General features: G+C 39.1%; 1 protein-coding gene and 1 gene segment (V, D, J or C); both read right to left on the minus strand.

The window, feature by feature from the left end:
• Positions 1-638: 638 nt before the first annotated feature.
• On the minus strand, positions 639-1,306 carry LOC112843194 (Ig kappa chain V region 3381-like). The segment is given in 2 exon segments: positions 639-964; positions 1,138-1,306. Coding segments are annotated over 2 exon segments (360 nt in total).
• A 4,104-nt stretch (positions 1,307-5,410) lies between these two features.
• mapre3a (microtubule-associated protein, RP/EB family, member 3a) lies at positions 5,411-12,645 on the minus strand. Of its 2 annotated transcripts, none has more exons than XM_005477256.4 (7): positions 12,489-12,645; positions 10,283-10,405; positions 10,028-10,173; positions 9,733-9,889; positions 8,104-8,246; positions 7,842-7,994; positions 5,411-6,818 (listed from the first exon to the last, which is right to left on the minus strand). In XM_005477256.4, the coding sequence occupies exons 2-7, from the start codon at positions 10,401-10,403 to the stop codon at positions 6,750-6,752; spliced, it is 789 nt and encodes a 262-aa protein (XP_005477313.1). In that variant the 5' UTR covers positions 10,404-10,405; positions 12,489-12,645; the 3' UTR covers positions 5,411-6,749. The 2 variants fall into 2 exon arrangements, with proteins under 2 accessions (XP_005477313.1, XP_003442948.1); XM_003442900.5 differs by having other exon boundaries at positions 9,697-9,889.
• Positions 12,646-12,655: the final 10 nt, after the last annotated feature.

The following is a 12,655-nucleotide window of genomic DNA, read 5'->3' on the forward strand; positions in this document are numbered from 1 at the left end:
TGCATCATTTGTATTTTTTTTACATGATTTTCTGCTTTTTGTGGTTATTTTAAAATCTCATGGATCAGTTTTGTTATTATTTCTTTTTCTATTTGATACTATTTGATATATCTGCACATATTTTTGTGCACACCATCCTTTTGTAGTCATTTTACATATTTCGAACAACTTCTTTCCACATTTTGTATGTTACAGTCTTATTCTGAGGAAGGGTACAGAAAAATAGTAAAAGGCATCTAAAGGATTCTCAGACTAAAAGAAACAAAATCTGGTCTGGCTTTCACTCAGGAGAAGAGTGGACTCTACAGCAGCAGCAGTCTGAGTCTGAGCAAGGAGAGCTGGATGAATGGTCAGGGTCATCGATCATGATTACATGCAGCTAAGGTCTCTCCACAGGAGTCAATGTGCCAGTTTAGAGGACTAAACATTAAAATGCAGTCATCATTACAACCCTGTGATACTACATTTACTGTTATTCAGCAGAGTTAAATCAGCATATTTAAGCTTTTAGTTTCTTCAGTTTCATTTAGATTCATTGTGTTTGTGCTCTTTTTGTGTTCACTGGGGCAGTAACTCTCATCACAGCCTCTGCACCAACTATCTGCACCTGCAGCCTTCAGTCTTGCTGAAGGAGGTTTTTGTACAGCTCTAAATCACTGTGTGAGTGCTCCACCACCATGATCACCCAGACAATAATAATCTCCAGCATCTTCAGCCTGAACACCACTGATGGTTAAAGTGTACTGAGAACCAGATGTACTGCCACTGAATCGAGACGGAGTTCCTGAGGAGCGAGTTGATGCTTTGTATATAAGAAGTTTGGGGGTCTCTCCTGTTTTCTGAAGGTACCAACTGAGATCAGGACCAATATTTGAACTCCCTGTGGCGCTGATGGTCACAGTCCCACCAAGACTGACAGACTTGGCTTCATCAGTCTGAGTCAGAAAATTATTGGCAAATGACTCTGAAATGAAGAAATAAAACAAAGACTTTAACAGCATCTTTTAACTTTAAAATAGTAAACATCAGGAAGGCATTTTAAACTCTCAAGCTCAATGTACACAGAAAGAGCAGATAACATGTCACCAAACATAAAATTTGTTTTATATGTCAGAAATGTTTTCAAAACTCTCTCACCCTGACTCAGAAAGCCTAACAAAAGAACCACCAACATTGGAAACACCATCCTGACTCAGTTTTCAGTGGAAGTGCATGAGAGCATGTGTGACAGCAGAATTTAAACTGTGAGGAGCAGTGATGCATGAAAGTGTGCAAAACACACTGTAGGAGGAAACCACCCACCTCTCCCAATGAAACAGAAAACACAGAGGTCATGTGAGAAGAGGCTCATTCAACCTTTTCATTATATTTGTCTCATTAACAGGGCCCATATTAGTTGGTCGATACTATTTGGTTCATTTTGCTCGTTCTGGCAAACCTAATCTATATTTACTTGGGAAAATGTAAATACATGAATATCAGTTAAAAGGAAGGTATATTAAACTGATGTAATATTATCTTTTTCTATGTGCTGAAAGACATACAGTTCTACACAACTCATGATAGCATAAATCTATGAAAACCCGACAGATAAGCTTCAGTTCTGTAGGTACTGAGCTGATTTCTTTACAGATACCTGTGCTGACTGTACAGCTCGGAGAGACGGTATCTCCTTGTTTTATAGACGTTGATAATTGTGTGTCAGAATCAGAGCTAGGTTAGCTGTCAGTCCAGTAAAATATTTTTTTTTTTTTTTTAAATTTTAAGATATTTTTTTATCATCGCATAATAAAAACTTTTTTTCAAAAATGTTTTTTTCTGGGATGATAATATGGGATATATCGCAAATATTCAAATTACAGCATAGGTCAGTGAACACACCTGCACCTGGAGAGTCTGCATGGGAAAGTATACCTCTCTGTTTATATGAAAACAAATAGTGCCCTCTTGTGTCATAAAAAGAGACTACACAAAATTAAATCCACCAAATTGATACAAAAAGCAGACTGGACATCGGAGAGACTCTGAAAGAGACACAAAATTGCAGGAGCGACTTAAAAAAAATATGCCCTGCCTCTTTCTAGTCATCTATATTAAAAATAAAAATAATTGATAATAATATTGATCTTTGTCTAGAGTTTGTGTTTCTTTGCAATTTTGCATTTACATACATTATTTTACAGTATTTTGCATTGCTTAACATGACAATTTCCTTTTGGTGTTTTTTTTCACACCTCATATTTGTTTGTAGTGTTTTGTAGTCAGTTTTTCCTGTTTCATACCTCTTTTTATGGTCATTTTCCACCTCCGAGTAGCCAAAAAATGTCATTTAAACATAACAGTTTATCCATGCATCTCATTAATTGAGATCCAAATCTCTGAGGGCAAACTTTAATTACAATTTACATCATGTCTAAATTTTATTCAATGCCAGAAATTATTCTTTTCAGTATCACATATTTCTAACTGGAACAGGTGTTCTGGTTAAAAAACACATAATGATGTATTTTACTGTGTCCTAAGGATTTGTGAAACTTGTTGAGTAAATACATCAACAAGTTTCAGTGTTTGCAGTGATTGTCTAAAGTTTCTAGAAATTGAAACAATCTCATCTGTTACTCCAGTCACCTAAAACAAACACTAATTTCATAATACTATGTGTCTAAGGGTTATCATTATATTGTGATTCAGGAAACCAAAGATGAGTTGGTGAATAAAAAAAAGAATCTGAAAAAAAAACTGAAATCCTCTTTTGTCGTGTTCATTTTACCAATAAAACAATCGTGTGCATAGTAAGAGCCGTTCAAAATACCGAACACTACACAATATATACAAAATATACAAAAGAAACCTGCTACACCTCCAACCACCACCAGAGGGCTGAAACGCAGAACTTCAGAACATTTTTCTTCCAATTAAAAAAAATGAAAACGTTTCATTCACAAAAAAGACTACAAGCAAAAGACCTGAATTAATCTATGCACAAGATTAATAAGGAAGATCAAGATTCACTCATCTTTCATCATTACTGGGTGTCAGGCTTCTCTATTCCTTACAACACTTTCACTTTTCCCTTGCTGTCTAACTTAACTCTGTATTCATCACTCTAGTCTAGACTCCAGGGGTCCTGTTCTACTTCCTGTTCTACATAGCACTATGGGGGCGTAATTGCTAAATAGCTGTATTTCAAAAAAACATGTTCAGTTCCTTCAAATGATGTCTCCTTATTGAGGTACGTGTGATACTAAAGCACACTGAGATAAATTTCACTAGTGATGTCTCAGTTTTACCTCAGTTAGCCATGAGTGTGACAACCATTATGCCAAGCAGAGGGACCCTAAGCAGTATAAACTCATATCTCAATATAAATTCACAGAATCTGTAGTCAAAGGCAAGATTTCTGATATCAGTAGTTTTCTGGTTTCCATCTGTATTATGACATCTACTCACAAATCACATGATTTGAGCAAGCCTTTACCCTCTAATGCCAAAAATATCCTATTTGATACACAGGTTTTTTAGGGTTTTTGAGATCGCTACATCATCAGAGTGATTTTTTCCCCCCAAAAAACTAAACAAATTGCACAATATATCTTCAACCAATGACCAAATGTAGCAAAACTTGTTGGAAAATACATATTTATTTACTTATTTTGTCAGAAGATTCAATAACCACTCCATTTTCAAAAATAAATAAACAAATTGGAATTTTCTGGCAATTGTTTTGTGGTTCAGGCTTTACAGGATTAACTTTATCATTTTATACCAGAATTCCTAAGAAGTTAGTTCTGCAGACTTCCAGGATCCTGAAATTATCTCATCTTAATGAAAGCAATGATAGTTAAAATAATCACTGAAATGCCATCTGCTGTGAAAAGTGCATACTTTCACGATCATATCTCCTTGTACCAGCTAGAAAACAATGTGGCAGATTTCTTTCCTGCCATTAAAAGAATGTATAGTGTCACTGGACCATATTTACTAATAGTTACATATCCACAAATCGTGCGTATACGAATGTTCCATCCACCAATCTGTGATTTATCAATATTTTCATTCCTGAATTTGTTTGTACTTCAGTTCATTTGCGGTCTTGGTAGTGCCCATTTTGAGTCCCTATATCTTTCTGAAACATTCACTAATGTTCATCTACTGGTTTTTATATGATACATTCATCCATCCGCTTCCGCTTCTCCTTTTCAGGGTCGCGGGGGGCGCTGGAGCCTATCCCAGCTGTCATAGGGCGAGAGGCGGGGTACACCCTGGACAGGTCGCCAGTCTGTCGCAGGGCTAACACACAGGGACAGACAACCATTCACACCTAGTGACAATTTGGATTATCCAATTAACCTATCCCCACAAGCTGCATGTCTTTGGACAGTGGGAGGAAGCCGGAGTACCCGGAGGGAACCCACGCAAACACGGGGAGAACATGCAAACTCCACACAGAGAGACCCCGGCCTGATGGTGGAATTGAACTCAGGACCTTCTTGCTGTGCGGCAAAAGTTCTAACCACTGTGCCACCTACAGTCAATTCAATTCTATTAAATGTAAATGTATTATCATGCACTGTAGCGTCATGCCTCAATGATTATAAGCACTAGGATTAATGACTGAACTGTTATTTTAGGGGTAAAAGTATCAGTGGGAAGGTGATCAGTTTTACCATTTTAATGTTGCAAAAATAATCTTATGAACATTAACTTTTATTAACACACAATTTGATCGTATGACTTACTACACTTGAGGAAAAAAATATTAGATTTTTTTTAAAGACTGGAAAGGCAAAGAAAAAATATATTTATGTATTGACATTTTGGATAATTCTATTAACTGTCAAGAGGATGAGGCACACGATCAATAGTAGGTCATGGCCTTTTAAGGGACAACTCCCACTAGGGTTTAAATACCTGGGGCTCTCCACCATTTGGTTTTAGAGCTGAAGAAGCTTCTTTGATGAGAGGAAACTCATCTTCAACAAACTTACAGAAGTCCAGTGACTTTCTTTCCAAGCTCCCAAGACATGAAATTGCACTGATTTTTTTTATTTCAGGATCATTCTATGAATTCAACCTTTGTGAAGCAAAGAGATTTCAAGATCCTAGCAACATCCTTGCTTTATAGTTATACAACCAATGCACAGTTTGTGGTATAATTATCTCTGACACGTATACTGTGATTTCCCTGGGCTGTATTTCAGGTCACGAAGCAGCACAGAAAGATGACCAATTTTATTCACTTCATCAGTCACCTTTAACGGCTTGGCTGATTAGTTTCTAATTTCAGGTAAAGTCTAAAAAAACATATCGTTTGCAAGGTTTAATTTAGCTACGTTAACACATTTTAACTTTCCTAATATAATCCCATTCATTCACCACTATGCATCACCCCAAATACACCAAAAACAACTTGTTTCACAACTGTTTATTTATTCAAAACTCAAAAGATGAGTGTTCTGTAGATGTTTATATGGTCGATGAATGCAAGTTCCAGAGTAGATAACAGCCAGTTTGCAAAGTAAAAATAGCTAGGGAAGGACAAGGAGAGTTCCTTGTTTGATGACCAGTCAACTGGTCTTAGATCTCTAAATAATGACTTTCTCTGAGACACCTCTAAAACCCTGGGCAACCCTTTACAGCAAATTTAAAGTATAAACACAGCAGGATTAGCAGTAAAACATGTGAAAATGTCTCTGTTTTTAATTCAGTGTCATATTGTAGAGTTAAACCTTTAGATCTGCTACACTCGATAACCAAGTTGCCAGAATCCAGGTGCCTTTCCACCTTTACATTTTACACCTAAATAGACTGCGGTAGGTCAGCCTAAAAAGATACAATGGCAATTAACCAGGATCGTGCGACATCCAAGAAAATCTGCACACAAAATACACATACAAAATATCACTCATTCACAGTCAATGTGTAACATTCTCATGCTCAGATATGTTGCTGATCAATAATGAATAATTGCAGAGCACTTATCATAAGTCTTGAGTCATTACACCAAAGAATTTCCTTCAGCATTTCTACATGCCATGGACCCACCATCACAGAAACCAAAAGCTTGACTGAAGCACAAACCGATATGAGTAACACACATGGCCTCAGCTTTCAGTTCACGTACAGTAGGTCTGCACCAATTTTGCTACAGAAAGTTAAATGAAATATAAATAATAAATAATAAAGTGTTAATAAAAAGTCAGTTTTGTTACAGTTTTAGTAGCTCAGGGAGTGTCCTGATTGCACATTGGAGCAGTGTTGTTCTGTGCTCTAACAGTAGTATTAACAACGCACCAAAGGCAAATAAGTTACTCCATAAAGAGCAAAGACGTTGTTCCTTCAGTAATCAAGATGTCGGTAATATTTACAGACTTAAACTCAATTGTTCGCCATAACAACCTCCATGCCAGCCAGCTCTCGGCTCTATTTTCTGCATTACTCATGCTGAAATAACTGGGATGTGTCATACATTACTGTTATTGTTACTGTGTAAATGGAGGCAGGGAGGAGCAGCAAATGATGATACGGAGATGTTGTGAAGAGTGTGTAGATGGCCAGAGGATGGAGGATGGAGGATGGAGGGGGAGGTTACCAACAGATATACACATGAGAAAGAAAGGAAAACACAGACAGAAAGCTGGGATGATGGTGAGTATTTACAGAAAGCGTGCAAAGAGGAGAAAATAAATGAGGGAAAAAAGAAGAGGGGAAGAAAGATGGAGATGCTTGAGGGGAGGGACACAATGGGTTCAGTATTCATCCTGGTCCAGGTGAGCTTGCTCATCGAGGTCTTCATCTTCTGGAGGTGCAAAGCCTTCCTAAGATACAGAAAAAAATATATATATATTATCATATCACCGTATTAGAGCACTTTGCTCTCGCACTGCAGGCTTACTTGTTGTTCCTAGAGTATTTAAAAGTAGAATGAGAGGCAGAGCCTTCAGTTTTCAGGCCCCTCTTCTATGGAACCAGCTTCCAGTTTGGATTCGGGAGACACACACTATTGCTACTTTTAAGATTAGGCTTAAAACCTTCCTTTTTGATAAAGCATATAATTAGGACTGGATCAGGTGACCCTGAATCCTCCCTTAGTTATGGTGCAATAGGCGTAGGCTGCTGGGGGATTCCCATGACCCTGTATTGTATTCTCTGCGCCTGTTACATTTTTTGCACTGATCATCACCTGCATTCATGTATATATCAATCTGCTTAACACTTTTTAGTTTTATTTAAGTGTTTGTCTTATCTTATGTCTCGCACAAAGTACCGCAGGAGTTTCTTAATGTTGTAAATCTGCCCAACACGACAATAAAACCCTTTCTGATTCTGATGATGTATTGAGTATTTCTTCTTCAGTCACCCTTCTCACTCACTATGAGTTAATAGACCTCTCTGCATTGAATCATACTTGTTATTAATCTCTGTCTCTCTTCCACAGCATGTCTTTTGTCCTGTCTTCCTTCCCTCACCCCAACCAGTCACGGCATATGGCCAGCCCTCCCTGAGCCTGGTTCTGCCGGAGGTTTCTTCCTGTTAAAAGGGAGTTTATCCTTCCCACTGTCACCAAAGTGCAATCATATGATCCACAGAGGATCATATGATTGTTGGGTTTTTCTCTGTATGTATTAATGTAGGGTCTACCTTACAAAATAAAGCGCTTTGAGACAGCTGATGTTGTGATTTGGCGCCGTATAAATAAAATTGAATTGAACTGAATTAAAATCAAGGAGAGCAGAAAACCTGATAATATTTTATCAGGTTTTCTGCTTTCCTTGCTTTTAACTGTCAACAGTGGAGAGAGTATGGCAATCTGTTATATATCTGTTATAATGGATAGATACCTCTGTTGCGTAGAGAATGTCAATTATCCTGCTGAGAATGGGGTTGTTTTCACTCTCGTGCTCCTGGCAAATCAGCTCGATATCCCGTAGTTTGCTGAAGTAGAAGTCTCTTTCCTTCTCAAGGCCATCTACAGTCAACTTCAACTCCATCAACTTAGAAAGAGAGAAAAAGGTGCTCAAGCTGGTAATCAAAAACTAGTCTGGAGGATGAAATCAGAACAAAAGAGCCACACGGCCTTCTGTCCTTGCCGTTCAACTCTACCTGTTGATTTAGCTCCATGATTTCAGCATCACTGCCCCCATTTCTTGACAAAGTCGGATTCTTCCTCAAGGCTGGAGTGTTATGCTGGACCCGCTGCGGTGTTGGCATGTTTTTGGGAACTGTTGGGGATGTCCTCTGTGGTCCTGGAGTGGTTAGAGATGGTGGGAGTGGTTCAGCATTTCGTTTAAGACAGATTTATTGCACTTATTTTGGCTTGTTAGCAGTTGTGGCGATGGATATAGCACATTATAGAGCGCTGATGCAATCATCTTGTAGAAGAATTTTATGCCTTTGACATGTAAAAGGTTTCAAATTGTTTTACAACTAAACTGATAGAAACGACACATATTTAGAGTGCTGAGGTTAAATAGCCAAATCATCGATTTATTTATACAAATGACCAAAGGTTGTGTTAATTTGACTCAAGATCTTAAAAAGAAAAGACCTGTTGCCTACTAAACCTCTATAAGTGCTTAAGCAAAGGTGTTTCAGATAAACTCAAAGACAAAACATGCGAACACATTATCCACAGGCTGTATATAAAAGATGGAAGCGGCTTCCAGGTCTTAAAAGTAACGGCAAACTTACTTTTATTTATCATTATTTTCTTTTTACTGGCCAGGATGGGGAGGCTTTCCTGGTTGCAAATAGATTTTGGGACTGTGCACAAGTCAGTGAAAAAATGCCCTTAATTCTCACTAGCTTTGCTTCAATACATTACAAATGATGTTCATTTTATAAATTATGGGCCTAGTAATTGTAAAATAATTGCTATTCTTCAGGGTGCAACAGGCTAAGCAGCTGGCTGTTCAGTTTTTCTACTACATACATTTTTAAGCCTGTTTTCCAAGTTGCTCAAACTGTTCATTATTAGCACCTGGCTAACCAAGATGGCTAACTACTGCAAAAACCGGACGCTCATGTTCAAATATGGTAAATGCCAGACTTGAGGCTTCGAAACAGCAGCTAACAATACAATAGGTGACATCCATCTTTTATATACAGTCTATTGTATTTTCAGTTTTAAAAATAAGTGCAATCATTCTTCCCATTTATACCACACTGCTTGCTAGTGACAAAGTCACAAAGCAGGCTTGTGACATACTACAGCTTAAATTAGATTGTTTGCCATGATCTTAAAGCAATAAGCTTTCACAGAGACAGAGCGAGGCTGTTGAGGCTGACACCACTCTCGTTAGTAGAAAGGGAAAAATTTGTTGTTTATCAAACCAGCTTTAATAGAGACACGGCTGCAACAGTGTTGCATCAGTCGCTCGATGCAGGACACTGGGGAAATAACTATGTTTGCTGTTTCTGCAGGTGTTTGGGCATTATTGATCATGATCGATCAGAACAAATGTGGATTTTCTGCCAAACTAACGCTGCATCCCACTAGGCAGTGTGACGATTACTAGAATATTACCAATGACTCACTTGTAAAGTGTCATGGTTTTGCGAATGCTGGGCAGTGAGATGGATCAAAGAAGTCATTCTGTGAATCGTGCTGCTCACACCACTTGCTTGCAGGGAGCGCTTTTGAGCCATCCAAAGCTCAGCAAGACCGTGCAGCAAAGGCAAAATTTTGGGCTTTACCTTGGTTTCTCTTTGGTTTGTGGATAAAGTGATCACCTGGATTGGGGGGAGGGGCCACGTCCTGCCCCTGTCTGGCTAGTAAAGGGTCATACTCCTTGCCGTCATAGTTGGCGTCGAAGAACTTCTTGAACCACTGCACAAATTCAAAGTTGTCCTGGAATTTCCCTTTTACAAGCTTTTCTACAGGAATTATCTGGACAATGGAAACAGGAAATGGTTGAAAAGCTCCACCTGACACACGCACGTATAACAGTATGAAAGGTAAAACAATTCATTATCTCAGGTATCATGAATGAAATAAATAATAAAACCATAATAAAGTGATTCTGACTTTGTCGACACTCATCCGTTTAAAAGCTGCCTGAAGAACTTTGAAGTTGTGTATAAATTCATGCTCCAGCTTGGCTTGAAATTTGACCTTCTTCAGAAGAATGCACCCCGGAAACAACATGTCCATGAACTGGCAATACGCCGCTCCTTGAAAACATAAAGACACAACAAATTGATCTCGTTATTTCGGTCAAGAGTTGCCCCAAAATGACCTCAGCAGCTTATTTCAGGGGGAAAAAATAACCTCAGGCCTCACCTGAACAGAGCTGTTCAATCTTGGTGTAAGTGAGATGCAGAGAGTCGTTGACCCACGCCAGCATATCATGTCGGCTGAGGTTGTCAATGGACACAGATGTTGCGTACACATTCACTGCCATCCCTGAGTCGAAAAGAGAGAAACAACCACTCAGCTACATTTTCCTGTTAGCAAGATTTGAAAACCTTAAATGGAAGTCGAAGGAAGAATATTGGTCAATAATTCATCCCTCTGATTGGTCAGTGCAAGGTAAGAATATAAAAATGTAGGGATTATCTTTATTATATAATCTAGGCAAAGCAAGCATCCTACATGCTCCTTAACCAAGCTGCCAACTACTGTATACAACTTTTACAAAGCTTCTTATATCGGATTTGAAAGACTGAAACAGGACTTATTTAGGTCTTTAATATGATTATTATTGCAATTAATTACTTGCTAAAATCAATGTGCCTTTTTCTCATACAAAGACTGCAAAACATATAAACCTGCTATACTTGATTACTATGCCATTACCTACCTACTACACCACTATGGCTTTTAATCACTAACAATTAACAATAATTACTAATTAGTTTTTAAACTGTGGCTTTCTCCCATGTGTGCCTTTTCCCTCTGCTCTTTTGTCTTTCCCCTCACCCCCAACCAGCTACAACCGCTCCTCCCTAATCCTAGTTCTGCCAGAGGCTTCTTCCTGTTAAAAGGGAGTTTCTCCTTCCCACTGTCACCAAGCACTTGCTCATAGAGCGTCAACTGATTGTTGGAGTTTTCTCTCTTTACCTTACAATATCAAAGCACCCAGAGGTTGCTGTGATTTGGTGCAATATAAACAAGAATGAACTGAGCTGAATTGAATTATTATCTCAGTTAAACATAGTTTAGATAGCAACACATTCAAGAAGCTGGAATTAGGAAATGTTAAACTAACTTCTGACTCCATTAACTTGTGAATCTACATCACTGCACTACTTTCACTGAATCCATTTTTTTTTTTTTTTTTACTGTACTGACCTGGATTTCTTCGTTGGGCCATGTTAATATTAAACCCTATAATCTATACAGACAGATTCCACAACTGCACTGCAGTTTCTTCAGTTTTTAGGAATTATTTTCTCACCCCCTGTCTGACTGTAAATCTTGGGGCTGGGCCACAGTCTGTTGCAGTTGTAAAGCCCACTGAGAATGGGGATATCAACCTTTTGGGGAGGAAATTTGACTTTCAGCCATAAACGGAGTCCCTAAGAAGCATCTTTATTCTCAGTTCTAATCTAAAGATGTGTTTCGAGCATAATCCTCCCTGATTAAACAGAGAGAAAAAATCCAGAGTATTTGTCAGCAGCTTTAAACATCTGGCATCTCCAGCCTTCTCTGTGCTCACTTTGCTTGCCTATTAATGCGGTGTCATGTCCAAATGATCTAGTAACACCTCAGATCTTTCCTGCACCAATATGCATATTAACACGGGCAACGTGGCGACTTTAAAACGATGCTTTTTAAGGTCACACGCCGCTCTGTCTGCACCTGACAGCCAAAGACTAATGAAACTACGTCTGTCAGTTTTTAGTTTGCTGCTGAATCGTGCTGTGATTTCTGATGATAACACTTCTATTGTGAATGCACCTTCAGCAACGCATTCTCCCACGGGCCATTGGCTATACTGGAATTGCATGGTTGTAGCGTCTAACCCTATGAGCAACTACTAGCCAGGATGAGGAAAAAATCACAATGTTTCAGCTACATGAGCAGCAAAAGACCACGCAGTGGGCGTACATTTATTAAATAAGGGCGCTTGCCTCGAGAAGGGAAGTCTATCTATTCTCCAAAAATCTATCGGGCCTTGGAAAAAGCTCCCATAATGACTGCAGCAAAAAATAAATAAATAAAATAAATAAAATCCTGAGTGCAAACCGCTGAAGTCAAGCAAGAGCAAAGGGGCGGGGGTCTGACATTTCAACCCGAGCTGAGAACAATAAATGTGCCCGTTTGCTGGGTGCTTTTGGTTAAAAAAGCCGCAACGCTGTGTGCTGCTCTCATAGCGGCCCCCTCTACAGGCCTCCCTGAATACCTCAGGACTGTCAGCACACGGGAAATATCCTCGCTGCATGGGAATAAAGCACAGCTCTCCGTTAAACCCCTTTACGCGCAGAAAAAGGAGAGATTTAAGAGGCGGGGTGGTTCTTCAGGGCGTAAATGCGGCGATACTCACTGTATTCAGGAGCGTCTGCGTTGTTATCACGCTGGCAGTATTCCTTATGTCAATGCCCGTTGCTGTCGTCGTTGTCAGACCCTGCGCGGTGCAGTGCTTGGTAACGGGCCGCCCTGTCTGGGGCTGCAACAATCCAGCCTCTACTGCGCGTGCGCCCGACTCCATGC

Source organism: Oreochromis niloticus, linkage group LG19 (genome assembly GCF_001858045.2).
Source record: "Oreochromis niloticus isolate F11D_XX linkage group LG19, O_niloticus_UMD_NMBU, whole genome shotgun sequence".
Taxonomy (NCBI): Eukaryota; Metazoa; Chordata; class Actinopteri; order Cichliformes; family Cichlidae; genus Oreochromis; species Oreochromis niloticus.

Coding starts and splice junctions, on each gene's coding strand:
- mapre3a (XM_003442900.5), bottom strand. CDS start 10,403: ATGGCAGTGAATGTGTACGCAACATCTGTGTCCATTGACAACCTCAGC. Junction 9,890..10,027: donor AACGGATGAGTGTCGACAAA/GTCAGAATCACT, acceptor TCCATTGTCCAG/ATAATTCCTGTAGAAAAGCT. Junction 6,819..7,841: donor ACATTCTCTACGCAACAGAG/GTATCTATCCAT, acceptor TCTGTATCTTAG/GAAGGCTTTGCACCTCCAGA.